A 19,626-nucleotide genomic window follows, 5' to 3' on the forward strand; every position below is an offset into this window, starting at 1 on the left:
GTAAGCGAGTATACTCGTTGCTCGGGTTTTCCCGAGCATGCTCGGGTGTCCTCCGATTATTTTGGCATGCTCGGAGATTTAGTTTTCGTCGCCGTAGCTGCATGATTTGTGGCTGCTGGACAGCCTGAATACATGTGGGGGTTGCCTGTTTGATAGGGAATCCCCACATGTAATCAGGCTGTCTAGCCGCCGCAAATCATGCAGCTGCGTCGACAAAAACTAAATATACGAGCACGCCAAAATACTCAGAAGACACCCAAGCATGCTCGGGAAAACCCGAGCAACGAGTATGCTCGCTCGTCACTAATTACAATAAGTCTCAATAAACATTAAAGCAAATCTGTCAGAAGGATCAACCCTCCTGAGCCATCTATATGGGCATGCAGGTCACAGGAAACTAAATAAAATGACACCTTGACATCTGTGATCCGATCTCTTATTCCAGATAAATCTATTTTTTTTTAAATGAGCTTCTCACGACTATGGGCCGGACGCTGATCTCAGATCATTAGAAAAAGTATTTTTGCAAACTAACCTTTTGACTAATCAATGGGGTAGTTGTTTCCGAGACCAGTTGTCCCATTCATCAGGTAATCATGCACCCGGAATACCTTTTCTAATGATCTGTTAATGTGTCAAACAGGATAAAGGAGCCGTTAGGCAGCGAGTTTATAAAGGTTCCCTTTAACCAAAATATTATCGAGACCTAAAAACTTTCAAAGTTTTCCCAATTTTTCAGACTGACTGACCTTCATTTCTTAAAGTAATGATGGCCACTCGTTTTTCTTTACTTAGCTGCTTTTTTCTTGCCATAATGCAAATTCTAACAGTTTATTCAGTAGGACTATCAGCTGTGTATCCACCAGACTTCTGCACAACACAACTGATGGTCCCAACCCCATCTATAAGGCAAGAAATCCCACTTATTAAATCTGACAGGGCACACCTGTGAAGTGAAAACCATTTCCGGTGACTACCTCTTGAAGCTCATCAAGAGAATGTCAAGAGTGTGAAAAGCAGTAATCAAAGAAAAAGGTGGCTACTTTGAAGAACCTAGAATATAAGACATGCAGTATTTTAAGTTGTTTCACACTTTTTTGTTAATTATATAATACTCTGTCTGGAGGCACATCCTCCCCATCTACTGGCTGACACAAGGCTGTGGGACGGACCTCCCCAGTAAACAGCATAAGTGCATATGTTGCCTCATCTACTGGCCTCTATAAGCATACTACAACAGGCAGTGGGACGGATCACCCCAATTAAGAGCACATGAATCTTCATAATAGGTTTAATACCTATTACCACGTATTTGGTACAGTACGTAACTGAAGAAGGTCTAAATTTGACCGAAACTTTTTTTATGTACTACACTAAATATTCTTCTGAATATCCTAAAGTTGAGTGCTAGGTTTATAACTTATAACTACTTAGTTTAGGAACCTAACCTTTAGCACCATTACTTAAAGGGAATCTGTCACCCCTTTTTTGAGATATCATATAATGATATCATTCAATTGTGTGTCACATAAGGATTCTCTTAGTACTTTTGCTTCCCCCTGACCCCGCACCTTTCATGCATAAATACCTTTTTATATCGGTTCAGATGTATGTAAACTGCCGCTGTCCGGTCCGCTGGGCGGGGCTTATTCACCTGCTCCCCCCTCCCTGTCTTGCTCTACGCATTTCTTCTTGTGTAGAGCAAGACAGGGAGGGAGGAGCAGGTGAATAAGCCCCGCCCATCGGACCAGACCGTGGCAGTTTACATACATCTGAAACGATATAAAAAAGGTATTTATGCATGAAAGGTGCGGGGTCAGGGGGAAGCAAAAGTACTAAGAGAATCCTTATGTGACACACAAATAAATTATATCATTATACGATATCTCAAAAAAGGGGTGACAGATTCCCTTTAAGTTGTGCTCACTGTGTTTTTCCCGTCTAAATGTTTTTAATCGACCACTATATTCCCTTTTGATTATTGTAAAAGTTTCCCTATTGCTGTTTATTATGCTTTGAAATCTCTCCAGAGAGGGAAGGGGTTATAAAATATTAAACACATTGTTCTTAAGGCCCCGTCACACACAGCGAGATCGCTGTCCAAGTAATAATCGTGGGAAAAAATGGAATTCTGTTTGGAGTCCCAGCTGGAGACCGCTAGTATAATCTTGCAGGAACAAAGAACGCTACTATGATCTGAAATACGCTGGCAGGAACAAAGAACAGAAGCACTGCGAGGTTGCCTTTTCATAGGGTCAAACAAAGAAGAAATGCTCCGCCAATCAGAACGCAGTAGTGACCACCAATCGGAGATTAAGGGGCGCTGAAAAGCTAACGCTAATCCACGCCTGGGTGCCTGCAAACATCACAAAGTACCGCCCTCATCATGTACTGCATCGTCAGAACAAAAGTAGTGTGACAGGGTTTCAACGACCGCCGAGATCGTTACAAAGGTCGCTATGGGTCGCCATATCGTTGCAGCGTCGTTGGGAAGATCGGTCAGTTTGACATCTCACCAGCGATCACACAGCGATGCAACAACGACCCTTATCTGGTCGTATCGTTTGCGGGATCGCTGTAGAGTTGTTATGTGTGACGGGGCCCTTACTTGTCCTCAGACCTTATCATACTCTGCCTCCACTAAAGCTCCCTGGTGCTCCTCTCTAATCTTCTGTTCTTCCAGACTTGATGCCAGTGATTATCCTCATGCAGTCCCATAGGGAGGTAGGTGGGGTGACACATGACAAATACTGGTTTCAGTACCTGAAGAACCAAGGACCACAGTGGGGGATCCAGTAGCTACTCCAGCATAATAAGGGCTAGAGCAGACAAATGTATAAATCAGACGAGTGCTATCCCCATGTTATTCTATGGGGCTGTTCACATGTCAAATTTTTTGTCCTTGAACCACTCAGATATCGCAGCATGCACAATATGCCACTTAGAATCGGATGGCACTCGCCCATTCAGCTCTATGACATCCAAGTGTGGTACAATTTTCATGGACTGATATAATAAAGAAGGTGGAAAAACTTATTTTTTCACTTAACCTTCAAAATCAGAGTCAGATTAACTTAATTTGAACGATTTTCTCAGATGGAACAAAAACGGTTTGTGACCCTAGCTTTAGTGTAAAGACTCACATGAGGGCCTAGGACAAGAAGGAATAATATCTTTACTTTTTTAACCACTTCCTAGCCCTCAAAAGAATCAAGCAAAATGATGACTGGCCGGTCGCTAACTAGCTAGATTTTTGCAAAGAGATTTTGCTGGGAGGCATGGCATCTGGCTAACAGCTACAGCTATGCAAATTGAATTGCGATCGTCAGTATAGAAATTTTGGGTTGCTGAATAGGTTTCAGTGGACTATAGACACAGTGCTTCATATCGTCAAGAAAAAATAGTATATATCTAGAAGTAGAAAAAGTGCTAACTTTGGAGAACTCAAGTCAACGATTGATTTAGATAATCTATTTATGACCATGATGTTTTGTCAAAAGTAATTAACGGCTAAAACATACAATTAACTGATTACTGCTAATAAGCCACTTCTCGTGTGCCTTACAAAAAATGGAATATTCCTACGTCTCGTGCCTTCCGTCCTGAAGCAGATGAATGATTTGGAAATTACTGTAGTATAAATACACATGCAAACATTTCCATCAGTTTATGATCCTAATGAGAAAAATGAATCATTAAGCGAATTTGTCAGCATTTCAGCAGTTAGTTTTGCTTGGACAAATTACTTGTTTCCTAGACCTCTACCCCCGGCATTAATAGACTGGAGAGAGATTGTCTAAAATATTCAAGACTGGATGAAATGTTATTACATTGCCTGCCATCCATGCTGAGATAAAAGGCAAGCATGAGGACACGGAAGATCTTGGCAAATCTGTGCCCAATGTCTCGTCTATAGGCTGTTACTGGCTTCTTCGTCGTTATGATCAGGGCTGTTCGCTAACTATGCTTTGTGTTTTTTGCAGCTCTTTCAAGCATTTGATTGGAGGTTTGGATGATGTGTCTAACAAGGCTTATGAAGATGCCGAGGCTAAGGCAAAGTAAGTAATATGTGACGTTGGCTGTAACATTGAAGCTAATGCGTCAGCTATAAATAGGAACACAAAGAAGGGAGGAATGTAATTGGGAACAGAAGCTTTCTCTGTCTTCCAAAATTGGTAATTCATTAGCTTTGCTTCTGGTCGTAACGCATACATGGATCTTAGCAAGCGGCACCATGGCTTCTGTAAATACATCATCTTCAATTATAATGCAAAGTTTAACCGCTTTGCATTATACTTTTGCAATCTTTCATGGTTTTCAAGATCTCTGCTCTTAGCTATTCATTCATGTGTATCCATCACATGGCCTGAGGATATGATGAATACACTGGTGCATGACTCCTTACAGTACAGATTTGTATCTTCTGGAAGCAAACCAAGAAGGTTTTTAGGCTGCCGTCACATGTTGCTGCCACGTTGCAGTTTTTTTTTTTTTTTTCCCCTGATCAACCTGCTTGTTTTTTTCACGGTAGAGCCGCAATAATTTTGCTGGAATTTTGGAATGATGCATGCACAAATAAAAAGAATTAAAACATGCTACGGCCTCAATGGGAGGTATCAAATAGGACTGACTGAATGAAGAGATCTTGAAAATCATGAGTAATTGATAGGGAAAGTAAATTTAAAAATTATAGAACTTTTCATTGTATGAAGTATAACTTTAATTTGTTTATATTCCTTTAAAATGTAAGCATGCCTTTATAGAAAAGGAAAATACTGTTTCTTTCATTGCATTAATGGGACTCTCTCAGTAAGATCAACCCTCCTAAGCGGTCTATATGGGCATTTAGGTCATAGGAAGCTGAATAAAATAATACCTTGATATCTGCGATCCAATGTCTTTTTCCAAAGAAATTCAATATTTGTCATAATATGTAAATGAGCGGTAAAGATCTATGGGCCGGACACAGATCTCCTGAGTGGTCTACCTCTAGAGCTTATTTTAAATTAAAAAGGGCATTACCAGTGTGAGACATATACTGACTGACAGTCTGTTCCCCTGATCTTCATGTCTCACACTGGTAACTCCACCTTTCATTTAAAATAACCTCTTTTAAATAGTCAAGCGTGAGTCTTTTCATAGTGAAATATTTAGGCTGAGTTCACACGTGGCGTTTTTTTCGCGTTTCCGCGGCGGTTTTAACTGCGTGATTTTGCCGCGAAAACGCGAAAAATAAGCGTCCCATGCATTCCTATGGGATTCTGCAATGCTGTGCTAATGCTGCGATCTTTACCACGGCGGAATCGCTTCGCGGTAAAAAACGCAGCATGCTCATTAATTTGCGGAATCGTGGCGATCCCGCACCCATAGGATTGCATTGTTCCGCTTACTTCCCGCATGTGGCTGTGCACACCATGCGGAAAGTAAGCAGAACAATTGCGGATGGTACCCACGGTCCGGAGGAGAGGAGACTGTCCTCCGGGCTTTGGGTACCATATCCCTGTAAAAAATAGAATTTAAAATAAAAAATATTGTTATTCTTACCTTCCGGCGTCCCGCGCAGCATTCCCGCCTCTCTCCACGCTCCCGGTCCCAGTACGCCTTTGCGAAAATGCCCGCGATGGCATCCGTTCTCGCGGGATCGTGAAGTCTCGCGGTCATTCGCGCGACGTCATCGCGAATTACCGCGAGACATCGCGATCCCGCGAGAACGGACGTCATCGCGGGCATTTTCGCAAAGGATTACTGGGAGCGGATGCGTGGGACGTCGGAAGGTGAGAATAACACTATTTTTTATTTTTTTTTACATTCTATCTTTTACTACTGAAGCCGCATAGGCGGCCTCAGTAGTAAAAAGTTGGTCACACTCGTCAAACACTATGTTTGACGAGTGTGACCAACCTGTCAATCAGTTCTCCAAGCGATGCTACAGATCGCTTGGAAAATGCTAGCATTTTGCAAGCTAAATACGCTTGCAAAATGCTAGTTTTTCCGCGGGAAAATCGCGGGAATTTAAAATGCGATTTTCCCGCGGAATGGAATTCCGGAATTCTCGCGGTAATTTCCGCAAGAGTTCCGGTATGTGTGCACTTAGCCTTAAAAGGGTTTAATCGAGACTAAACATTTTTGGATCTTTTCCAAATAGGAATTAATTACCATTATATTTCAGACTCCCCCTCTCTATCCTGGAATTTTAACATTTGCATTGAGCAGAACACAATCAGAAAGTTTCTTTCCCCTTTCTGTGTGTTGGCAAATGATGAAGAGGGCTGGCTAGTAAGCTTGATTATGTGCCTGACAGCGAGCCTAACTTAGTTAATTAACTAAGGCCTTAAATTGACTGAAACCTTTTTGTAAGGTGTTATCATGTCCTTAAGCTGTGCCATTTTATTTATGAACCACACACCCTTCCAGCCCCCATCCACACCCACTTGCAGCCCCATTTCTTGTCCCCTTAGTGTGTAATTGGATGACAAGGCTCCATATGATGCTTGAGCATCATGGCATCATGCACAAGAAGGTACTGTCACGTGGACCCGTCCTGTGTGACGCGACCAGCAGGCCGGTAACTATAAGCAACAAGACAAGGGGGAGGGAACGCAGTTACAACAGTAGGCCCTGCGATAGGGAAAGGGGACGTGGAGACCTCCTGCACTCCCCTGAGTCAGTGTCCCTAATGCTCCTAACGTTCCCTATGCCGCTTCCGCACCGCCACCGCTCAGGATACCTGTCGCCCTAGCACACCCTACACCTATCCCTTGCTAGGGAGCTGGGAGGCGCAGGCACTGGCCCCACCACTGTACTAATACACACGAAGGAAAAACAAAGACAGGGGAAAACCACTTAGCTTTACTCTGTGCACTTGCTCCTGGCAACAGTCCACCACCAGAATGCAGCTCTCCTCCTGAAACGCTGCCACCAAGCTCTGTCAGAGCTACAAGGAAATCCTGTTGTGAGTTCATTTTCCCCTTCACCATTGAGGTCTGATGAACTCCCTCTTCTGGTGAAGGAAGGTAGTGAGGCTGATTACCAAGCACCTGGGTATGATGATGATGACTGGGTGATGGGAATTGCTGACTGGATATAAGGCAGCCGACGCCCTTCTGCCTTGCTGGTGATCTCTCAGGGATTCTAGGAGACCAGTCTGATTCCTGCTCCTCAAAAGCTAAGTTTTCTGCACTGCTTTTTGCATTTGTGTTTTGTTTTGCCTTGTTTTTCTGAATTTCTGCCATTCCCTGCTGGGGTGAGTTGAATTCCTTTTTGCTCTGTCTTCAGAAAATACCTGAGTGCTGATATAGTCTTTTTGAAGCCTAGCGTCTTCAGGGCCTTTTATCCCTATCAGCCTGTTGGCCCTTGTTTTGATAGGGTTTTTGGCGGATTGCAGACAGCAGCTTTCCTATCCTGTCCTATTTAGTTAGCCTGGGCCCCATCATTTGCTCAGCCTATCTTTCTATCTGTGTGAGTGTTTTTTCATCTTGCTTCACCGTCATTATATGTTGGGGGCTGCCTATTGCTTTGGGGTCTGCTCTGGGGCAGTTTAGATTTCCCTTTCTGTCTTTAGGCTATGTAGTTCTCCAGCTGTGATCAAGGGGTCTAGGGCACCGTAGGAACCCCCCACGGCTACTGCTAGTTGTTGTTGATAGGTTCAGGGGTCTGCAATCCGATAGCTGCCAACTTCTCTGGTTTTCTGGACTTAGCTAGTATTTCTGTTTTTGCCTCCTATGGTGACTCATTCATAACAGAATCACCAGCCATACCGCAGATCCTAGGGTACTCATTAGCAGGAAAGAATTGTAAAAAAAAAAAAAAAAAAAAGTGTGTATATTTTTTCCTCTATATCTCTGAGGCCGTAGGGGGAATTTTTTTTCTCTCAATGGAGATAAAGCAATTGTCTGATCGTGTGGAGCAGCTCGCTGTGGAAGTGCGGGGAATTTCCGCCTACCTTGCTCATTCACATTCTGCTGAACCAAAGATCCCTACTCCTGATGTGTTTTTTGGGGATCGGTCTAAATTTTTGAATTTCAAAAATAATTGTAAATTATTTTTTGCCTTGCAGCCTAACTCGTCAGGGAGCTCCGCGCAGCAGGTTAAAATTGTCATCTCTTTGCTGCGTGGCGATCCCCAGGATTGGGCGTTTTCTTTGAAACCAGATGATCCTATTCTGACTAATGTGAACGCATTTTTTCAAGCCTTGGGGTTGTTGTATGATGAAACTAATGCTATTGATCAGGCTGAAAAGACCCTGTTGGCATTGAGCCAGGGTCGAGATTCTGCAGAATTGTACTGTCAAAAATTCCGAAAGTGGGCGGTCCTTACTACCTGGAATGATAATGCCTTGGCAGCTCTCTTTCGGAAGGGTTTGTCAGAAGACGTAAAAGATACTATGGTGGGATTTCCTGTTCCCTCTGGTCTTGACGATTCTATGTCATTAGCCATTCAGGTTGATCGGCGTTTACGTGAACACAGGACTGCACAAGAGGTGTTGCCACCTGTTGAACAAGTGTCTGAACCTATGCAATGTGATAGAGTTTTGTCCAGGGAGCAACGTCAGAAGTTCAGAAGGTGTAAAAAGCTGTGTTTTTTTTGTGGAGATGCCTCGCATATTATTTCTGTCTGTCCTAAGCGAGAGAAACGTTTTGCACACACTTTTTCTGAGGGTGGTGTTCAACCTAAGTTTCTTCTGGCAATTACTCTGATCTGCTCCCTGTCCACATTTTCCGCCAAGGCTTTTGTGGATTCGGGAGCAGCCCTGAACCTAATGGACTTGGATTTTGCTAAACGTTGTGGATTTCCAATGACACCTCTGCGGACGCCTATCCCTTTGAGAGGGATTGATGCCACTCCTTTGGCGAAAAATAAACCTCAGTTTTGGACCCAGGTGGTAATGCGGGTCGCCCCAGACCATCAAGAAAATTGCAGATTTTTGGTGTTGCATAATTTGCATGATACCATTGTTCTGGGGTTTCCCTGGTTGCAAATTCATAATCCAGTTTTGGATTGGAAATCTGTGTCTGTGGTGAGTTGGGATTGTCGGTGTGTCCTTAGTGAGGCTCTGGTTTTTTCCACCTCTCCTCAGTCGCATGATGTTCCTGACTATTTGGCGGACTTTTATGATGTATTTAGTGAGAATGAGTCTGTGTCTTTGCCTCCTCATAGGAGTTATGACTGTGCAATTGAACTGAGCCCGGGGTGTAAATTTCCCAAGGGTCAGCTCTTCAATTTATCTGTACCCGAGCACGAAGCTATGCGATCCTATATTAAGGAGGCGTTGGATGAGGGTCATATTAGACCATCCTCTTCACCCTTAGGTGCTGGGTTTTTTTTCGTGGCCAAAAAGGATGGTTCATTAAGGCCTTGTATTGATTATCGTGCCCTCAACAAAATTACTATTAAATATCAGTATCCGTTACCCCTGATTTCGGATCTATTCTCCAGAGTTAAAGGTGCTTGCTGGTTTACCAAGCTTGACCTCAGGGGGGTGTATAATCTTATCCGCATTAAGCATGGGGATGAATGGAAGACGGTGTTTAATACTCCGGAGGGACATTTTGAGTACATGGTGATGCCTTTTGGGCTCACTAATACCCCTTCTGTCTTCCAGTGCTTCATGAATGACATTTTCCGAGACTTTGTGGATAAATTTTTGATTATCTATCTCGATGATATTTTGATCTTCTCCAAGGATTGGGATTCTCATGTGGAACATGTTCGGACTGTGTTCCGGATCTTGAGGGAGAATTCCCTGTATGTCAAAGGATCGAAATGCCTTTTTGGGGTACAGAGGATTTCTTTTTTGGGATTTATTTTGTCTCCGTCAACTATTGAAATGGACCCGGCCAAGGTACAGGCCATTTATGATTGGGTTCAGCCCACTTCTTTGAAGGACCTCCAGAAGTTTTTGGGTTTTGCTAATTTTTATCGGAAAGTTATAGCAAAATTTTCTAGTATTGCCAAGCCATTGACTGATCTGACTAAGAAGGGTGCTGATGTGTTGAATTGGTCTCCGGAGGCTGTTTCTTCCTTTCAGGAGCTGAAGCGAAGATTCACTTCTGCCCCGGTTTTGCGGCAACCTGATGTCTCACTCCCATTCCAGGTAGAGGTGGACGCTTCTGAGATTGGTGCAGGAGCTGTTTTGTCCCAAAAGGATCCTGTAACATCTAAAATGAATCCCTGTGCTTTCTTTTCCCGAAAGTTCTCTCCATCTGAACGTAATTATGATGTGGGGAATCGGGAACTGTTAGCCATGAAATGGGCATTTGAGGAGTGGAGACATTGGTTGGAGGGAGTGAAACGTCAAGTCGTGGTCCTCACTGACCACAAGAATTTGATTTACCTGGAGTTGGCCAAATGCTTGAACCCTAGACAGGCTAGGTGGGCCTTGTTTTTTACACGTTTTGATTTTGTGGTCTCTTTTCTTCCTGGCACTAAGAATGTCAAGGCTGACGCTCTCTCTTGGAGCTTCTTTGCTGATTCTCCTGTGGTGACCAAGCCTGCTACCATCTTAGGCGAAGGGGTAGTTCTTTCTGCCATCTCACCCAATTTGAGACGTGCTCTGGAAGAGTTCCAGGAGGACAAACCTGAGCGTTGTCCCAGGGTAAAGTTGTATGTTCCTGACCAGTGGAAGAAGAGGGTGATGTCTGAAGTTCATTGCTCTGCTTTGGCTGGTCATCCAGGTATTTTTGGTACTAGAGATCTGGTGAGTTGGTCTTTTTGGTGGCCTGCCTTGTCTCGTGATGTCAGGAATTTTGTGCAGTCCTGTGGGACTTGCTCCCTGTCTAAATCTTGTTCTCGCTCTAGTGGGTTGTTGATGCCTTTGCCGGTCCCCAGGAGGCCATGGACCCATATTTCAATGGATTTCATCTCTGATATGCCTGTCTCTCAGAGAATGACTGTTACTTGGGTGATTTGTGATAGGTTCTCTAAGATGGTTCATCTTGTACCACTCCCTAAGTTGCCATCTTCCTCTGAGTTGGTGTCCCTGTTTTTGCAACAGATGGTTCGCTTGCACGGGATTCCTGAGAACATTGTATCTGACAGAGGAGTTCAGTTTGTGTCTAGATTTTGGAGGACTTTCTGTTCCAAGCTGGGAATTCAGTTGTCCTTCTCCTCTGCTTTTCGCCCTCAGACCAATGGGCAGACGGAGAGAACAAACCAGACCTTGGAGTCGTATTTGAGATGTTTTATTTCCGCTGATCAGGATAATTGGGTTTCATTTTTGCCCTTGGCCGAATTTGCTTTAAATAATAGAGCTAGTTCTGCCACTTTGATGTCACCTTTTTTTTGTAACTTTGGGTTTCATCCTCAATTTTCTTCAGGGCAGGTGGAGCCTTCTGCCTGCCCAGGTGTTGACACTGTGGTGGAGAGAGTGCACCAGATCTGGGACCAAGTGGTGGATAAGTTATCTCTCTCACAGGAAAAGGCCCAGCGGTTTTCCAACCGACATAGGACCATTGGTCCCCAGTTTAAGGTTGGTGATATGGTTTGGTTATCATCAAAAAATATCGCTATGAAGGTGGCTTCGCCTAAGTTTAAGCCTAGATTTATTGGACCTTACAAGATTTTGGAGATTATTAATCCGGTCTCTTTTCGTTTGGCTCTTCCTGTCACATTTAAAATCCATAATGTGTTTCATAAGTCCTTGTTGAAGAGGTTTGTTGAACCAGTAGTTCCTGGGGTGGCACCTCCGGACCCTGTATTGGTTGAAGGTAACATGGAATATGAGGTAGAGAAGATACTGGATTCCCGTCTGGCTAGACGGAGACTCCAGTATTTGGTTAAGTGGAAGGGTTATGGTCAGGAGGATAATTCCTGGGTCTCTGCCTCTGGTATTCATGCCAAAAGATTGGTGCGTGCCTTTCATCAAGGGGGAGGTACTGTTGTGAGTTCATTTTCCCCTTTACCATTGAGGTCTGATGAACTCCCTCTTCTGGTGAAGGAAGGTAGTGAGGCTAATTACCAAGCACCAGGGTATGATGATGATGACTGGGTGACGGGAATTGCTGACTGGATATAAGGCAGCCGACGCCCTTCTGCCTTGCTGGTGATCTCTCTGAGGGATTCTAGGAGACCAGTCTGATTCCTGCTCCTCAAAAGCTAAGTTTTCTGCACTGCTTTTTGCATTTGTGTTTTGTTTTGCCTTGTTTTTCTGAATTTCTGCCTTTCCCTGCTGGGGTGAGTTGAATTCCTTTTTGCTCTGTCTTCAGAAAATACCTGAGTGCTGATATAGTCTTTTTGAAGCCTAGCGTCTTCAGGGCCTTTTATCCCTATCAGCCTGTTGGCCCTTATTTTGATAGGGTTTTTGGCGGATTGCAAACAGCAGCTTTCCTATCCTGTGCTATTTAGTTTGCCTGGGCCCCAACATTTGCTCAGCCTATCTTTCTATCTGTGTGAGTGTTTTTTCATCTTGCTTCACCGTCATTATATGTTGGGGGCTGCCTATTGCTTTGGGGTCTGCTCTGGAGCAGTTTAGATTTCCCTTTCTGTCTTTAGGCTATGTAGTTCTCCGGCTGTGATCGAGGGGTCTAGGGCACCGTAGGAACCCCCCACGGCTACTGCTAGTTGTTGTTGATAGGTTCAGGGGTCTGCAATCCGATAGCTGCCAACTTCTCTGGTTTTCTGGACTTAGCTAGCATTTCTGTTTTTGCCTCCTACGGTGACTCATTCATAACAAAATCCCCTCTGACTCCTTCCACACCAGGGCTCTGACCATGCTGCAAGGAGCTCTCTCCAGCTCCTTCCTCCACCAGGGATGGTTGGAAATGAATACTATCACCAACGCTGATTGCAACACCTGTGACTCTTTTATAGCAGAGCCAGCAATCACACCTGCAATCTAATCATGTGCACTTAACTAAAGAAACAGATTGCAATGACGTTCACCACCACGGGGGGGCAAATTTAGAACAAAAGACACCACAGTGCAATAATCCCAATGGCCACCGTGTGCAAAAACCAAACCTAAGCACAGAAAAAAAGGTTACCTGTGCTTTATATCAGTCCTGATCCAGAATGGATCATGACAGCACCCTCCCCTTAATGAGGGGCCTCTAGACCCTCAAGACCGCTCCCCATCAGTGAACCACCTACAGCGGGGATGCTCAGACCCAGAGTTCACTCCAGCAACTACCTGGACGTCAGGTTGATGACAAATGAGCCCGCTGGTATTGGCAACATTTGTTCTGGAGGCATCACACATCTCCGAAGCGTTGACCTGGGGAACGAGTTGTGTATGTGTCTGCTAGGTATGAGCTGGTAACACTCCACAACACACTTCCACTGGATGTTTTTTGGTGGCCACCCATACACGCTCGTTCACACTCAGGTCCGGACCTGAACGTTTATTGCCACTCGTTCGTTTGTCGCCATTTGGAGAACTCATTCTAGGATTGACAACAGAGGCGTCCCCCTGTGTTACCACACACACACTCTCGCACTTCACCAAGGGGTGCACCACCCTCCAACCCCTACCACCACGAGGTCTGCGCCTCCCAGGATTGGCCAACGGCGAGGGTTGAGACTTGCCCCTACTCTCCTGAAGCACATCTGCTGCTCTCACCGGAGAGGAAGGGGTCCGTTGAAGAGAGACGGCAGAGACAGTAGTTCCTAGGCAGCAGCCCTCACACGAGTGCCCCAGCTGACCACTTCCCTCGCCCACCAATCTATTACCGGGTTGTGTCTTTTCAGCCAAGGGAGGCCTAAAACAATAGGTACTGGCATTCCCTCCAAGACGTAGCACGATAAGGACTCCTTGTGATGTCCTATATGCAGATGGATACTCTCTACGACTTGGGTCAAGCTTCCCTGGCTCACTGGAACAGAGTTTATGGCCTGAACACTTATAGGCTGGGCTAGCATCCTACACCTCAGACCATGTGTCTGGACAAAGCGAGCATCCACCAAACTGACTTCTGCTCTGCTGTCCACAAGCACCGGTATCACCTCCGGTACCCCGCCAGCCAAGACTTCTGCTGACTTGGCACCTTGGGAGGGCAAAATGGAGGAAATGTATACTCCCTGGTCGCCTCCCTCCAAGCAACCAGGGGAATGCGGCTTCTCAGATGGCACAGATAATTTGGCGCGCAATGGGCAAGCCTTCATGACATGACCAGTCTGCCCACAGTAAAAACATGCCGACACCACTCCTCGAACCGTAGACAGCTCCGTACACAAACTAGCTCCTCCTACTTGCATAGGTTTGTCTGGGGACTAGGCATGAACTGGGCAGGCTCTCATAAAATGGCCAGGCTTCCCACAGGAAAAGCATACCCCCCACTACGACGAGCCGCAGACACCCCCTTTTTTGAATCAACAACACCAGGCTGTCTGGGTTCCTCCATCTGCACTGGTGGGTCCTCCTTCCTAGCGAGGACATCGGGGGGCACTTTTTGTATATGTCTTTCCCTGAGGCGTCTATCCACCCGGATGGCAAGGGACATGGCGGCCACCAGCGACCTGGGGGCGGCGTACTGCACCAGAGTATCCTGCAACTTTGGAGACAAACCCTGCACAAATTGACTCCCAAGCGCAGGGTGATTCCACTGAGTATTAGTGGCCCAGCTCCTAAACTCTGAGCAGTACTCCTCAGCAACCCAGGCTCCCTGTTTACACCTACGGATCCGAAATTCTGCCAGGGCGACACCATCAGGATCCCCATACACAAGCACCAAAGCCACAAAAAACTCGTCCACAGACTCTAATGATGGAGAATTGTCCAGGAAGGGAGAAGGCCCAGGATTGGGGATCCCCTTTAAGAAGGGACATAATGATTCCCACCCGTTGCTCTTCACTCCCTGATGAACGAGGGCACAGCCTGAAATACAATTTACAGGCTTGCTGGAATACCAAGAACTGATCTCTCCCTCCAGAAAATCTGTCAGGGAGGGATATCTTGGGTTCTGGCTGAGCCTGTCTATGATTTCTCCCTCCAGAAAATCTGTCAGGGAGGGATATCTTGGGTTCTGACTGAGCCTGTCTCTGAACCAAGCCCCCAAAGCCCACCAACTGCTGCAGTTGCTGCACCAACTCAACGCACAGCCCCCTAATCTCATCAGTAAGGGTCTGCAGCATTTGGGCAAAGGTCTGATGTTATGAATGGGTCACCGAGGAGAAAAAGGCAAAACAAGCTAAGTCACAGAAAACCAGAGAGGTTGGTAACTATGCAGATTGCAGATCCCTGATCCTACCACACTACTAGCAACAGCCGTGGAGCGTAACTACGATGTTCCTAGACGCTTCGTCACAACCGGAGGACTAAATAAGCCTAAAGCATGAAAAGGGGAAAACTAACTGCCCCAGAGCAGACCCCAAAGGAATAGATAGCCCCCACACATGTATTGACGGTGAAACAAGATGAAGACACAAACACAGGCAGGAAAATAGGCTGAGCAAACGATGGGGCCCAAACTATCTAGAAAGGAAAGGAAAGACACTGTCTGCAACCTGCAAAAAACCCTACAAAAATAATGTCCAACACTTCTGATAGCAAAATTAACCTTGAAGTCACTAGACTTCACCCACTATATCAGCACTCTGAAATATTCTGAGACAGAGCAAAAAGAGACCAAACTAGTAAGGGACAAAAAGCAAATTGGCAAAATACTGATAAATAAGAGTGGAAATTCAGCACAGCCCCCAGCCAGGGCTGGCTGACCACACAAAAAACTGAATAGACCAACAAAATCAAGTGTGAACATTAGCAGAAAAACTTAGCTTTAGATGACTGGAACAGAGCTGAAAATCAAGAGCTGACAAGCCAGAAGGAATCACCAGCAACTGAATAGGGCTTCGGCTGACTTAAATCCAATCTGAGACTCCTGAGATCCAATCGTCATCCTCATTCTCAGGTGGCAGATCTCCACCGATCAAATCAGCCTCACTACCTCCTGTTACCACCAGAGGGAGTTTGGAAGGAGAACTCACGACTGGTGAACCAGAGAATTAACTCACAACAGAACCCCCCTTGAGGAGGGGTCACTGAACACTCATCCACGCCACCAGGCCGATCAGGATGGGCCCGGTGAAAAGCACGAACAAATCTATTGGCATGAATATCGGAGGCAGAGACCCAAGAATTATCCTCCTGACCATAACCCTTCCATTTGACCAAATACTGGAGTCTCCGTCTAACCAAACGAGAATCCAATATTTTCTCTACCTCATATTCCACATTGCCTTCAACCAACACAGGGTCAGGAGGTGCTGCCATAGGAACCACTGGCTCAACAAACCTCTTCAACAGAGATTTGTGAAATACGTTATGGATCTTGAACGTAACTGGAAGAGCCAATCGAAATGAAACAGGATTAAGAATTTCCAAAATCTTATAAGGACCAATAAATCTTGGCTTAAATTTAGGAGATGCAACCTTCATAGGAATATTCTTAGACGACAACCAAACCATATCACCCACTTTAAACTGGGGACCAATGGTCCTATGCCGGTTGGAAAATCGCTGGGCCTTTTCCTGAGAGAGTGACAACTTATCCATCACTTGGTCCCATATCTGCTGCATTCTCTTAACCACAGTGTCCACACCTGGGCAGGGCGAAGATTCCACTTGCCCTGAAGAGAATCGAGGATGTAACCCAAAATTACAGAAAAAGGGTGACATCAAAGTGGCAGAACTACCTCTATTGTTCAGTGTGAATTCGGCCAAGGACAAAAATGAGACCCAATCATCCTGATCAGCATGTATAAAACATCTCAAATAAGACTCCAAGGTCTGGTTTGTTCTCTCAGTCTGTCCATTGGTCTGGGGATGAAACGCGGAGGAGAAGGATAACTGAATTCCCAGATTGGAACAAAAGGCTTTCCAGAATCTGAAAACAAACTGGACTCCTCTGTCGGACACAATGTTCTCAGGAATCCCATGTAACAGAACCACCTGTTGTAAAAACAAGGGCAACAACTCAGCGGAAGATGGCAACTTTGAGAGTGGTACAAGATGGACCATCTTCGAAAATCTATCACAAATCACCCAGATAAGTCATTCTCTGAGAGACAGGAAGATCAGAAATAAAATCCATTGAGATATGGGTCCATGGCCTCTTGGGCACCGGCAAGGGCATCAGCAACCCACTAGAACGAGAACAGGGTTTAGACCGAGGACAAATCCCACAGGACTGTACAAAATTTCTGACGTCACGAGATAAGGCAGGCCACCAAAAGGACCGACTCACCAAATCTCTGGTACCAAAAATACCTGGATGACCAGCCAATGCGGAGCAATGAATTTCAGACATGACTCTCTTTCTCCACTGGTCAGGAACATACAATTTTCCCATAGGGCAACGCTCAGGTTTATCCTCCTGAAATTCCTCCAGGGCGCGTCTCAAATCAGGCGAAATGGCAGAAAAAACTACCCCCTCACCTAGGATGGTAGTAGGCTCGGTCACACTAAGAGAATCGGCAAAGAAACTCCTAGAAAGGGCATCTGCCTTAACATTCTTAGTGCCCGGAAGAAAAGAGACCACAAAATTAAAACGCGTGAAAAACAAGGTCCATCTAGCCTGTCTAGGATTCAAGCGTTTGGCCTACTAAAGATAAATCAAATTCTTGTGATCGGTGAGGACCACAACTTAATGTCTAGCTCCCTCCAACCAATGTCTCCACTCCTCAAATGCCGATTCCCCACGTCATAGTTGCGTTCAGATGGGGAGAACTTTCGAGAAAAGAAGGCACAGGGATTCATCTTAGAAGTCACAGGGTCTTTTTGGGACAAAACAGCTCCTGCACCAATCTCTGAAGCATCTACCTCCACCTGAAATGGAAGTGAGACATCAGGTTGCCGTAAAACTGGAGCTGAAGTAAATCTCTGCTTAAGCTCCTGAAATGCTGAGATAGTCTCAGGAGACCAATTCAGCACATCAGCGCCCTTCTTGGTCAGATCAGTCAGTGGTTTGACAATACCAGAAAAATTGCCTATAAATTTACAATAGAAATTAGCAAAACCCAAAAACTTCTGGAGGGCCTTCAAAGAAGTAGGCTGAACCCAATCATAAATGGCCTGTACCTTGGCCAGGTCCATTTCAATAGTCGATGGAGATAAGATAAATCCCAAAAATTAAATCCTCTGTACACCAAAGAGGCATTTCGATCCCTTAACAAACAGGGAATTCTCCCTCAAAATCCAGAACACAGTCCGGACGTGTTCCACATGAGAATCCCAATCCCTAGAAAAGATCAAAATATCGTCCAGATAGATAATCAGAAACGTATCCACAAAGTCACGGAAAATATCATTCATAAAGGACTGGAAGACAGAAGGGCCATTAGTGAGCCCAAAAGGCATCACCAGGTACTCAGAATGTCCCTCCGGAGTATTAAACGCCGTCTTCCATTCATCTCCATGCTTGATGCGAATAAGATTATACGCCCCCCTGAGGTCAAGCTTAGTAAACCAGCAGGCACTCTGGACAATAAATCAGACGTCAGAGGTAACGGGTACTGATATTTAACCGTCATCTTGTTAAGGGAATGATAATCAATACATGGTCTTAATGAACCATCTTTCTTGGCCACAAAAAAAAACCCAGCACCTAAAGGTGATGAGGATGGTCTAATATGACCCTTCTCCAATGACTCCTTAATATAGGATCGCATAGCATCATGTTCGGGTACTGATAAGTTGAAAAGCCGACCCTTGGGAAATATACACCCAGGCATCAACTCAATTGCACAGTCATAACTCCTATGAGGAGGCAAAGACGCAGACTTGCTCTCACTAAATACTCAGAAAAATCAGCTAGATAATCAGGAATATCATGAGACTGAGGAGAGGTGGAGAAAACAGGAGCGTCCCTAAGAACACACTTGCAACCCGAACTCACCACAGACCCAGATTTCCAATCCAAAACTGGATTATGAGTTTGCAACCAAGGAAAACACAGAACAATAGTATCATGCAAATTATGCAGCACCAAAAATTTACAATTTTCTTGGTGGTCTGGGGCAACTCGCATTGTCACCTGGGTCCAAAACTGAGGTTTATTCTCCGCCAAAGGAGTAGCATCAATACCCCTCAAAGGAATAGGCGTCCGCAGAGGCGTCATGGAAAAACCACAACGTTTAGCAAAGTCCAAATCCATCAGATTCAACGCTGTTCCTGAATCCACAAAAGCCTTCGTGGAAAACGTGGATAAGTAGTAGATCAGAGTAATTGCCAAAAGAAACTTAGGTTGTATACTGCCCACAGCAAATGTGTGTGCAAAACATTTCTCTCGTTTTGGGCAGACAGAAATAGTGTGAGAGACGTCTCCACAGAAAAAACACAGGTTATTACGCCTTCTAAACTCCTGACGTTGCGCCCTAGACAAAACCCCATCATATTGCATAGGTTCAGACGTTTGTTCAAAAGATGGCAGCACCTCCCGTGTAGTTTTACGTTCACGTAAATGCCGATCAACTTGAATGGCTAATGACATAGAATCATCCAGACTAGAGGGAACAGGAAATCCCACCATAACATATTTTATGGTCTCTGATAAACCCTTCCGAAAGAGAGCTGCCAATGCACTAGCATTCCATGTAGTAAGGACCGCCCACTTTCGGAATTTTTGACAGTATAACTCTGCAGAATCCTGACCCTGGTTTAATGCCAACAGGGTTCTCTCAGCTTGATCAACAGCA

The 19,626-nt window shown here is 45.1% G+C and overlaps 1 protein-coding gene across 2 annotated transcripts in view; it reads left to right on the forward strand.

The window, feature by feature from the left end:
- Positions 1 to 19,626, forward strand: part of PRKG1 (protein kinase cGMP-dependent 1) — a 1,325,447-nt gene that overhangs the window by 1,218,883 nt on the left and 86,938 nt on the right. For both annotated transcript variants that reach the window (XM_073548242.1, XM_073548243.1), the window contains exon 9: positions 3,984 to 4,058. In XM_073548242.1, the coding sequence (XP_073404343.1) occupies positions 3,984 to 4,058 (75 nt within the window). The remainder of the gene's footprint in view (positions 1 to 3,983; positions 4,059 to 19,626) is intronic.

The sequence above is a fragment of the Dendrobates tinctorius genome, unplaced genomic scaffold, assembly GCF_039654945.1.
Source record: "Dendrobates tinctorius isolate UK_male_01 unplaced genomic scaffold, ASM3965494v1 ptg000156l, whole genome shotgun sequence".
In the NCBI taxonomy this organism is placed as follows: Eukaryota; Metazoa; Chordata; class Amphibia; order Anura; family Dendrobatidae; genus Dendrobates; species Dendrobates tinctorius.